Genomic DNA, 12,680 nt, shown 5'->3' on the forward strand with positions numbered 1-12,680 from the left:
GTCCCCAGAATTATTGATGTTCTGAAGGGATCCAAATGGCCACAGAACTGAAGCAAAGCAATGGGTGTGTGGGGATCTCTTGATCTCTTTTGTCTTGTTTGTTATTTCCATAATCCCTTCATGCCTATGGATCAATCAATTCATTCTTCTTTGTCCACCTTTGATTTTTCCAGCATCTGCAGTTCTTTCTTAAACATACTTCATTCTGATGAGTTATCAGGACCATTGAATTCAGGTCTTATTCCTGGATTAATTAGAGAGGTTCACTTGTACAATCACAGATGGGACAGAGATAAGATAGTTTCCTGGCAGAGGTGGTACAGTCCTTTCATAGCAGCAGCTGTTCCCAAACCATGCCGTGATGCATCCCGATAAAATGCATTCTGCAGCGCATCTGTAGAAGTTAGTGAGAGTTGTTGGGGACATCCCTTTTTTGTGCAGAAACGAACTGGACAGGTTGCAGATGATAGACACAAAAAGCTGGAGTAAGTCAGCGGGACTGGCAGCATCTCTGGAGAGAAGGAATGGGTGACGTTTCAGGTTGAGACCCGAGACGTCACCAATTCCTCTCCAGAGATGTCTTTCCCGCTGCGTTACTGCAGCTTTTTGTGTCTATCTTTGGTTTAAACCAGCATCTGCAGTTCATTCTTACACATCATTGGGATCATCGACTATTGTGAACCAAGGAAGGAGGAGTTGGAATAGATGAAGGCGGCACTCACGTTGCGGATGTTTGGATTACAGAAATTCACCCTTAAATAATTCAGTTACAAATACTGTGGACAAGCTTTTCCCTTTGAGAATAGGGAAGATTCAAACAAGAGGACATGACTTCAGAATTAAGGGACAGAAGTTTAGGGGTAATATGAGGGGGAACTTCTTTACGCAGAGAGTGGTGGCGGTGTGGAATGAGCTCCCAGTGGAAGTGGTGGAGGCAGGTTCATTGGTATCATTTAAAAATAAATTGGATAGGCATATGGATGAGAAGGGAATGGAGGCTTATGGTATGAGTGCAGGCAGGTGGGACTAAGGGGAAAACAAATTTGTTCGGCATGGACTTGTAGGGCCGAGATGGCCTGTTTCCGTGCTGTAATTGTTATATGGTTACTGAGATTTTGAAACATGGAATAAAATTTGCTCTCTTAGCATTCATGTTGGAAAAGAATGAATAAATCAACACAATGTTTCACTCAACTTTCACTTCTTGACACATGTGCAGATGAATTGCAGAAAATCACAATATAGACCATTTATTTTAGAAATACAAACTCCTCCCTAATGTTGGGCGCGCCTTGAGAAACTATCTCTTTCCTATTAATAATCAATCTTTCTCACGCTTGTACTCATTTAAGGTAGACTGAAAATGAATACTATTATGATGATGTTTTAAAAAAGGGAAAGAAGAACATTTTCGATAATGTCCTAAATAATGTAGTGGATTTTAAATCATGGTGGAGTAGCAATAAATCCCTATTGACCAGGCAGGGGAACCAGATATCGACCGGTTCCCATGGAAAATGTAACTGGTGTTCAGCGCAGTTAAATCATCTGTTAGTGCATTTGGCAACCGCTGTGAAACCACATTTCAAAAGATGAGAACAAACTTTGAAACAGTGAAAAGTAAACAAAATAGCTGTTTGTTGAGAGTCCTATGTTATACTGTTACATGAACACCTAATGTTCTAGAGATGTATCACCACAGTTATATGTACTTGTGCATATTTTACTTCATTAAATTAGTCATTTGAAGAAGGAAAATATAGTTTCCAAAGATCTGAACTCTGGAACTTTGAAATATCTAATTTCTCCAATCACCAGAAAATAGTTTTATTACATTTAAATCTGTTATGATCTGGAATGCAAATTCTGAGTAGATGACAGAACATATTTAACAGTAAATTTTGCAAGGGATTTGGATAGATATTTAAAAAGGAAAAATCTGCAAGGCTGAGGGAAAAAGCAGGGGATTGGAACTAATTGAATAACTGATTGTCACAGACATAATGAGATATATAGCCACCTACCACAATGTATAATACTAGAAAAAAAGATTAAATCAAATCAAAAATGCAATTGAGATGTGGCTCTCTTATTTACCACATCAGTACCATTAAATAAACTACTTGGAATCAGGCAAGTTGCTTTTCCAGAAACATCACAGTGGTTGTCCCATATCAATAAATAAAAGGTAAAAGGAAAAATAGGTTTCTTTTTTTTAATTTATTATTATTTATTTTTTAAATAATATTTTTATTAGAAGTCATACACAGTAGTATAAACCAAGAATAATATACATTTCATGTACAACTTCTTGTTTTTAAATTGAATAATATAAAAGTAGAAGCGAAAAGAGAGAAAAAAAAGGTCAGATAAGGTGGTGAAAGTAATAGATCGTGGGAAAAGTGCAATAAAAAGAGAGAGAAGATAAAAAAGAAGATAAAAGGGATATAGTTGCTTCATGTCTTTGCGTGCCCTTTCAAAATAGTTTTCTTGTTAAAATTTCTGTTAACTGAAGAAGGGTTTTTATATCATGATCTAAACTTACAGGTCCTACTTGGCCCCATGGTAATTAATGCCAGACTCAAACTTCTGTGGTGTTAATTGGATAAATTGAAACATGACGAGGAGTGGTCCTCTTCATGGCATGTTGTCCTTCATAACAAGAGGAGTTGAGTACAGGAACAACGAGGTCCTTCTGCAGTTGTACGGGGCCCTAATGAGACCACACCTGGAGTATTATGTGCAGTTTTGGTCTCCAAATTTGAGGAAGGACATTTTTGCATTTGAAGGATTGCAGCATAGGTTCACGAGGTTAATTCCTGGGATGACAGGACTGTCATACGTTGATAGAATGGAGTGGTTGGGCTTGTATACTCTGGAATTTAGAAGGATGAGTGGGGATCTTATTGAAACATATACGTTTATTAAGGGTTTGGACACACTAGAGGCAAGAAACATGTTCCCAATGTTGAGGGAGTCCAGAACCAGGGGCCACAGTTTAAGAATAAGGAGTAAGTCATTTAGAACGGAGATGAGGAAAAATCTTTTTCACACAGAGGGTTGTGAATCTGTGGAATTCTCTGCCTCAGAAGGCAGTGGAGTCCAATTCTCTGGATGCTTTCAAGAGACAGTTAGATAGAGCTCTAAAAGATCGCAGAGTCAGGGGATATGGCGAAAAGGCAGGAATGGAGTACGGATTGTGGATGATCAGCAATGATCATATTGAATGGCAGTGCTGGCTTGGAGGGCCGAATGGCCTACTCCTGCACCTATTATCTATTGTACACAAAAAAGCTGGAGAAACGCAGCGGGTGCAGCAGCATCTATGGAGCGAAGGAAATAGGCAACGTTTCGGGCCGAAACCCTTCCTCAGTCTGAAGAAGGGTTTCGGCCCGAAACGTTGCCTATTTCCTTCGCTCCATATAAGCTGCTGCACCCGCTGAGTTTTTCCAGCTTTTTTGTGTACCTTCAATTTTCCAGCATCTGCAGTTCCTTCTTAAACACCTATTATCTATTGCTGGGTGTGGATTATGGACGTAGTCCGTTACAGCTGAATGGTCTGCCTTTGTCATGTGAAATTCTATCTAGTTCCATTCTCTTTCAGCAGGGCTCCCTGAGTTCCGAAACAGAACTTTCCCAATACTTTTCGCACAATGTACCCGGACAATCATCATTCTCCGAAACAATGGAAATGGTTTTTGATGAACATCTGATGCAAAAAAACATGAACAATTCCTTGGATGGTTCTTCTCCAAATTCAGGTTTGACATACTCTAACTCAGTTTGTTTCTTGATACCATGATGGAAACTGATAACCGTATCCTGCTTTAAATGTTTTAAACTAACTACTGCCAATATCATGAACATGAAATGACCATTGAAGATATTAATGAATAATGGTTGATGTATGATTCCCACATCTGCTATTTATATTTAATTTTACTGCTATTAATATTAGTATAGCAGTAATATTAATATTAGCACTTTCAAAACAAGTACATTTCATCTTATTTAAAATGTTAACTGGATGACGATATGTTGCTGTGGGTAGTGGTGAAAAGCTTGGATTTGCACTGTAAATTATCCCTAGAGTAGGTGCATGAGGGGAGAGTCAAGGGGATGTTGATGGTCAAGTGGAAAAGAACATGTTGCAGAGAAATAAGTGGGACAATGGGATTGCTGGGAATGCTCTTGAGAGATTTAATGGGTTGAATGCTCTCTTTCTACATCATTATGAAATATGAAATGAATACAAAATCAAAGGCTATCACTTTGTGTTTCAAAGGGTTTCTTTTCATTTCTCCTGTTGACACGGAACTATTAGAGTTGCCCTATAGGGAACCGGTATAGAATTGATGGACCAAAAGGCCTCATCCTATGCTATAAAAATTCTGTGAATCGTTTGGTAAAAATTGTCAAATAATTTTTCCTAATTTTATATTTGCCTTCAGAGAGTTGAGAAGTTGTGGGGATGTAATTTATGAGACAGCAAAGAACAAAAGAGAAAGAAACAGGTAGAATGTTGCCACTTACATAGAATGTAGAAACATAGAACAGTGCAGGTACAGGCATCTTCGCCCACAGTGTCAGTGCTGGCCATGAATGAAAATCTAAACTGCTCATCTTCCTGGACTTGGTCTATAATCCCTCCATTTCCTGTCGGTTCATACATCTGTCTACATGCCTCTTAAACATTGCTATTATATCTGCTATATTTAGAGTCCTATTTAAGAGGGAGTTAGATGTGGCCCTTGTGGCTAAAGACATCAGGAGGTATGGAGAGAAGGCAGGTACAGGATATTGAGTTGGATGATCAGCCATGATCATATTGAATGGCGGTGCAGGCTCGAAGGGCCGAATGGCCTACTCCTGCACCTATTTTCTATGTTTCTACTATGTAAAAATCATGACGTACCTTGCTCTTATCATTCTCTATGTCAAACTCATTACTTGTAGATCTCTCAAAATATCTCCCTCTGATCTTAAAGCTATGAGAGTATCTAGTATTTGACATTGCCACAATGGCAAAACTCTGTCCATGCTCTGATCATCTTATATACTTTTATTAGGCAGTCCCTCAGCCTCTGACACTCCAGAGAAAACAGTCCAAGTTTGTTCCAGATGTGCTGAGTTCCTCCAGCTTCCCTTTTATTGCTAGAGATTCCAGCATCCGCAATTGCTTGTGCCTCTAAGTTTGTCGAACTCCTCCTTAGAGGTAATATTCTCAACAGCCTTGGTGAACCTCTTCTGAACACTTTCCATATCCTCCATATCTTTACTGTAATGCGGTGACCAGAATTGCACGCAATGCTCCATATGTACCAACATTTTATGCAGTTGTCAGATGAACTCCCGGCTTTAATACTCAGCGCCCTCACCGATGAAGGCAAATATTCCATGTGCCTTCGATACCACCTTATCTACTTTTATTGTCACCCAAAGATTACACTGTACATCAATTGAACCGAGGGCCCTACCATTTACATTGACTGATTTATGTTGTGTTGTTCAAAGACATGATGCCATTATTCAAAGTTGTGATAAAGAGAAAGAAAATAAGGGTGAAGCAGATGTGGCCAGATATCCCGATTGATGCCCCAGAGAAAGCTTATTTTCCAGACACAGATGTGATTGTTGTAATGCTGTCCTGAGTGTTGTACGACTTCTATCCAAGGGCGGAGCAGATCCGGTATCTGCAATGACTGAGCCTGTCAATATAATTAAAGCAGCTTCCTGCTAATACACCTGGATCATTTCCGACACTTCCCTACCATTCCTTGATCTCCTGCCAATATAGCTCTGGAGGTTCCCAGAAAGTTGGAGTTAAGCCATGGGGTGGGTGCCTCATGCGGACTGAAGGGCTGAGGAGGGTGGAGCATTTTCCTTGCTTGTCTTTAGTTCTGTTCATGAGAAGAACTTGTGGGTATTTTGTTCAATGATAGTAACAGAACAATTGTAAATATATTTCCAGTGCTGAAAGAAATGGACGTGTCCAACCCAGCGGATCCCTCGGTCACTCTCAGCGGTGGGAAGGCTGCAGTGTCTCGCAGCAATCATGCGGACGCTGCGCGTCAGGCCAGCCTGAATGGGAGTCCCAATTCAATCCGCAGCCCTCTGCTGCGGCAAAGGAGGGTCATTTGCTACGAGGACACTAGTGATGAAGAGGACTTTGTGAAAGCTGCAGAAAGCATTCACTTTCAACAGTCACACAGGGATCCAGCTCAAAGGACACCCAAGGAAGATTCCGAGATCATCATAGCCACTTCGTCCGTTGAAGTTGACGATGACAGCCAGGATGGCGAATTGCAGAGGAATATCAGCAGCGAAGGTGCCACGTCACTCTATGGCAGCTCGCTCGAATCCGAGGACAGCTCCTCGATGGAGCAGATGGTCGACTCGCCCTTCATGCCACTGAAATTCTTTGAATCTTCCAGCTCCACTGAGACGAACTCCAGCAACCTGGGTGTGAAGGAAGGCCAGCTGGAGTCTAAGCGTTCGCCCAAACTGGAGCACAAAGCCGTCACCAGAGTGAAGAGCATGATGAGCGTGGAATGCCCAGCCAACGTTCTGCGGCAGAAGAACGAGGAGCATCAATCCCACTCCAGCAAGCCCGTGGCCAGGCCACTGCCCCACAGCAAAAGGTGTGCTGATGCCTCGGGACTTTCCCAAACAGAAACTATACAACTCTTGCGCAAAGAGGCAGAATCGTTTGGATTGGATTTGGAAATTAAAGTTTCCCCAGTGAGGATTCTGGTAAACGGTTTACAGCCGGGCGGAGTTGCTGAGAGAGTAAGTGCTGAAGTTCATCATTGATTATTGTTTAACAACATAACCGTTTGCTCCCCCGGAACTCAAGGTTTCTAGGCTGTTGTTTCACAAAAGAAGGTTTTATATGGCCAATAAATTTAGAGGGAACTGAGCCAATTCAAAATCTTAGCCTCATCTTGGTGTATTTGATTCACCGTGCTAATGACCGAGTTTGAACTTCATTGGGTTTTTTTTTTTAACAAATCATCTGTACTTGTTCTTCAATTTAACACCTGGACTTTGGCTGTTTGGGTAAAGAACAATTTCTGTGAACACTTCTATAACTGCGATGTTACTTTTGTAGGAATCAAAAGGAAAACTTGTCCCTGGAGATGAAGTTGTGATGATTAATGGTTTGCCGGTCTGTAACATGTCTTACCAAGAGACCTGCAGCCTTATGAACGACCTCCCACACGCCATCACACTGGAAGTACGGAAAGCAGTTTCTGGTAAGTTCAGGTTTTTCACCATAAAATTAGTTTGCAATTATGATTTTTTAAAAAAAAAACATGTTAGGATACCACTTTCAAAAATGAGAAACAAATCAAACTGATTAAAAGAAGGATATTATGTTGTACCATTTTGCAATTGTATTTTGAATGTAGCCAGCAGTTTTACCATACCGTTGTTCTGTTTGGTAGATTATTGTCAACAATATTACTACTGTGGAAAAACATCTTGTGAAATACAAGGTGCTGTTCCTCCAGTTTGGGTGTGCCCGGTTTCCTGGTGCTGTCGCAACAACCTGGAGCTCAATGCACGTAAGACAGTGGAATTGATAGTAGACTTTAGGAGAGCTACCCCTCCCCTCACCCCACTCGCCATCAACAACACCGCAGTTCCTGAGAACCATCATCTCCAAGGACCTTAAGTGGGGGGCTACCATCGACGCCACAGTCAAAAAGGCACAACAGAGGATGTACTTCCTGCGGCAGCTGAGGAAACACTATCTGCCACAGGCAATGATGGTCCAATTCTACACGGCCTTCGTAGAGTCTGTACTGACCTTCTCCATCATGGTCTGGTTTGGCTCAGCCACCGAGCACGACATCCGGAGGCCGCAGCAAATCGTCCGATCAGATGAGAAGGTTATTGGCTGCAACCTTCCCTCCATTGATGAACTGTACACTGCAAGGGCCAGGAAGCGAGCGGGCAAGATCATCTCTGACCCCTCTCACCCTGGCCACAAACTCTTTGAATCACTTCCCTCTGGATGGCAACTCCGGATTGTCAAAGCAGCCAGAGCCAGACATAAAAACAGCTTTTTTCCATGAGTAATAGCTCTACTCAATAACCAAAAATCTGTAGCCTCCTTTTGCTCAGGTATTTTATTTAATTCACATGTTAAATCAATAATGTTTTATTATTAATGTTTAATGTTTTATGTATCATTCCTAACTGTCACTGTATGTCATGTTGTCACTTGTGGGCGGAGCACCAAGGCAAATTCCTTGTATGTGAATACTTGGACAATAAATGTATTCATTCATTCATAGAAACATAGAAACCTAAAAAATAGGTGCAGGAGTAGGCCATTCGGCCCTTCGAGCCTGCACCGCCATTCAATATGATCATGGCTGATCATCCAACTCAGTATCCTGTACCTGCCTTCTCTCCATACCCCCTGATCCCTTTAGCCACAAGGGCCACATCCAACTCCCTCTTAAATATAGCCAATGAACTGGAATCAACTACCTTCTGTGGCAGAGAGTTCTAGAGATTCATCATTCATTCATCCCCTCCAGGGATGCAGTCTGACCCATTGAGTTACACCAGCACTTTGTGTTTTACTGTACGTTCCAGCATCTGCAGTTCCTTGTGTCTCTGTAAATTTGAGTGATTTGTGTACCAGGACACTGTGTTCCTCTGAATCCCAACACCTTCCAGTCTACCACCATTAATAAAATACTCATAGATCATAAAACAGTGCGCACATGGACAGGACCTTCAGTCCTCACAGTCTGTACTGAACATGTCAACTTAAACTAATCTCCTTGGCCTGTACGTGATCCATATCCTGCTATTCCCTGCATATCCATATGCCTATTTAAAAACCTCTTAAACACCAATAACATACTGCCTCCAATACTCCCCCTAGCAATGCTTTCCACGCACCCACCACCCTCTGTTTTAAAACAAAAGTGTTAATCTTCCTTAAACATTGCCCCTCCCACCTTAATCAATACATTCTAGTCTTTAATATTTCCAACCTGGGACCAAGATTCTCACTGTGTGTCCTCGCTGTAACTCTCAATTGTATATACTTCTATCAGTCCTCTCCGTAATGTCTGATGTTTCAGAGAAACAATTAAGTTTGTCCAACCTCTCCTTATAGCTAATGCCCGCCAATCCAGGCAGCATTGGTAAACCTCCTCTGCACCCTCTCCAAATTGTCCACATCCTTCCTGTAATGGAGTGACCAGAACTGCACTCAATACTCCAAATGCGTCCTAGCCAAAGTCCTATCAAGCTGCAATATAACTTCCTGACTCTTATACTCAATGCACCGACTGACGAAGGTAAGCACACCACATGTCTTCTTTACCATTCTAATTACTTGTGTTGCCACTTTCAGGGACCTATATATTTGGACCCTAAGGTTCCAATGTATATCAATGCCGTTAAGAATCTTGCCCTTAATTGTATTCATTCACCTTATATTCAACCCCCGAAGTGCAACACCTCTTACCTGCTTGGATTAAACCCCATCTGCCATTTCTGTAGGTGATCTATATCCCGCTACATACTTTGACAGCCTTCCTCACAGTCTGCAACTCCATCAATGTTAGCGGCATCTGCAAACTTACTAGCCAACCCATCTACATTTAATTGCAAGTCATTAATATATATCACAAACAACTGAGGTCCCAGCACAGATCTTTGCTGAACTCCACTGGCCACAGACCTCTGGCCACAATTACTCAGTAGGTCAGCAGCATTGCTGGGGAATGTGGATAGGTGACATTTTGGGTCGGGACCCTTTAAGAAACATAGAAAATAGGTGCAGGAGTATGTCATTCGGCCCCTTGAGCCAGCACTGCCATTCAATATAATCGTGGCTGATCATCCAAAATTAGTACCTCGTTCCAGCTTTTTCTCCATATCCCTTGATTCCCTTATCCCTAAGATCTAAATCTAACTCTCTCTTGAAAACTTCCAGTGAATTGGCCTCCATTGCCACTGTGGCAGAGAATTCCACAGATTCACAACTCTCTGGGTGAAAAGTGTTTCCTCATCTCAGTCCTAAATGGGCTACCCCTTATTCTTAAACTGTGACCCCCTGGTTCTGGACTCCCCCAACTTCAGGAACATTCTACCCGGTCCAATCCTCTAAAGTCTCATTGCACCTCCCTTTTCCTAATCTGACACCATTCAGATAATAATCTGCCTTCCTGTTTTTGCCACCAAAGTGGATAACCTCACATTATCCACATTATACTGCATCTGCCATGCATCTGCTCACTCACCCAACCTATCCAAGTCACCCTGCAGCCTCATAGCATCCTCCTCACAGCTTACACTGCCATCCAGCTTTGTGTCATCCACAAACTTAGAGATGTGACGTTTAATTCCCCCCGTCTAAATCATTAATATATATTGTAAACAACTGGGGTCTCAGCACCGAGCCTTGCGGCAATGCCTTGCGGCATTTTCAGACAGATTGCATGGGTGGGGGGAAAGAAAGTGGGAGAGCAGAGTGGTTGGACAAAACTTGACAAGTCATCAACTTCTCTACCCTCATTGATCACCATCTTTACATTTTTTTTAACTAAATAGATGTTCCAAATTTATGTTCCATTTAACCCTTCATTGCCTTGTCTTTATCCCCTCCCCCCCAAGCGCCTCTACCCTCTACCACCTAAACTGCAGTGCAGTTTTACATAATCAACAGACTTCAGCAATGCACTCTATTTTATCAGTTTATTGTTATTCTGATGCAAAATATACACCACATGAGAGGTAAAGAACGATGTTCTCTTAAAATCAAGAAATCTGGAATTCTGAAACAAAAACAGAAAATGCTGGATATATTCAGCAGGTCAGGCCATGTCTGTGAGGTGACAATTTTCTCTCCTTGGACTGAATGGGGTACATGTGCCAATTGATGTTTTTAATACCAGATTTCAGAAACTTTGAGAAATGCCCTCTTGTGAAATCTCTTCTTTGGCATGTTCAAAGTTGAAAAGCCATTTATTAAAATAAACCCCTTTTTACAAATCACCATTGCTTATTTCTTAACGAAACTCAGGCAGTGAGTTGGGTGTGGCTTCCCCCAGCGATGGAAGGGAAAGTCTGATTAGAGCAGGTTAAATTGTGTCATTAAAACTAAGATCCACCCAAATATACACTACATTGGAATTTTTATTGCTGGATTGTTTTGCCCAAGTTGACTGTAGTTTAGTTGAAAGATACAGTATGAAAACAGGCCCTTCGGCCCACCAAATCCACGCTGATCAAAGATCACTCATTCACACTAGTTCTGTTATCCCACTTTCTCATTCACTCCTTTCGCAAGGAGTAGTAGGCGCAATTTACAGATACCAATTAATCTACGAGCCTACATGTCTTTGGGATGTGGGAAGAAACAGGAGCACCTGGAGGAAACCCACGTGTCACAGGGGGAATGTGCAAACTCCACATAGACAGCACCTGAGGTCAGGATCGATCCCGGAACTCTGACGATGTGAGGCAGCAGCTCTACCAATTGCGTTAATGTACTGCTCTTGACATTTATTATTCTATCTGATAAGGCCTGGGTGTGGTAAGGTATCAAAGGAATACGATAAGACCTGACACACAGCATTATTTTTTTTCTTTCTGTCTTGAATTGCTGGATCTCAATGTAATTTTTATCGTAACTTTATTCTGAACCCCACCACAGGCATTCCCTCCATTCAAACCACCCAGTTCACTCTCAGTTCATTTTTTTTCAATTCTGATGATGAAGGGTCGTTGATCCAAAACGTCAACTTCCTTTCTCTCCACAGATGCTATAAGATCACCCCCTCATCATCCTGCACTCCAAGGAATAGAATCCCAGTCCCATTTCCACAGGCTTGCGGGTGGGGAGTTCCAGAGTTTACACCCCTTTTCTATAAAGGAACAGTGATCTGTTTCCAAGTCAGGAGTTTCTGTGACTTGAGGAGAACCTGCAAATGCTGGGATAAGCATCCCTTGGCCACAAACTATGGCTTGTGTTTGTTACATATTCCTCTCTAGCTCTAATCAGCATTGACAAAAACTGTGCAAAACATGATGCCAAGATAATTTAATTTATGCCTCCATGTGATCCATATCACCCCCTTCCCTGTAAATCTACCTGTGTGTCTACCTAAAAGCTTCTTCAATGCCACTATTGTATCTGCCTCTACCACCACCCCCGGCAGCGCATTCCAGGCACCTAGCACTGTCTGTGTGTAACTAAAACTTGTCCTTGTGTTCATTGTTCACAGTAAACCTGCATTTTTACCTAAATCATTTGGCCTTGCAACATATTATAAAACTTAACAGATTTTAATGGCATAATTTGAAGAAAATATATGCTTTCCTGAAGAATGCTTGAACTCAAATATATACAGTCATGTGAGTTCTGTATACCCTATCTCAAGTTTCAATCGACTCGTAACACTTTTGGTCTGTTGAAGAATGCTTGAACTCAATATATAAACGATTATGGTGTATATAGGTTAAAGTTAATAGTGTTCTGTATTGTTCAAAGTCCCTATCTTGGCCGTGAAAGTTTCAATAAATAAACTCGTAACACTTTTGGTGTTGTAAAGCCTCAGCTGGTTGTGCCCTCCAGGGGGGAAAAATCTGTTCTTTTCAGTCATCACCCATAAATGTAGTTGATTCTCAGTGCTCTCTGAGAAAGC

The 12,680-nt window shown here is 41.6% G+C and overlaps 1 protein-coding gene across 2 annotated transcripts in view; it reads left to right on the forward strand.

The window, feature by feature from the left end:
* pdzd2 (PDZ domain containing 2) overlaps positions 1-12,680 on the forward strand; it is a 391,205-nt gene that overhangs the window by 348,468 nt on the left and 30,057 nt on the right. For both annotated transcript variants that reach the window (XM_055632782.1, XM_055632787.1), the window contains 3 exons: positions 3,605-3,761; positions 5,972-6,789; positions 7,112-7,256. In XM_055632782.1, the coding sequence (XP_055488757.1) occupies positions 3,605-3,761; positions 5,972-6,789; positions 7,112-7,256 (1,120 nt within the window). The remainder of the gene's footprint in view (positions 1-3,604; positions 3,762-5,971; positions 6,790-7,111; positions 7,257-12,680) is intronic.

Source organism: Leucoraja erinacea, chromosome 1 (genome assembly GCF_028641065.1).
Source record: "Leucoraja erinacea ecotype New England chromosome 1, Leri_hhj_1, whole genome shotgun sequence".
Taxonomy (NCBI): domain Eukaryota; kingdom Metazoa; phylum Chordata; class Chondrichthyes; order Rajiformes; family Rajidae; genus Leucoraja; species Leucoraja erinaceus.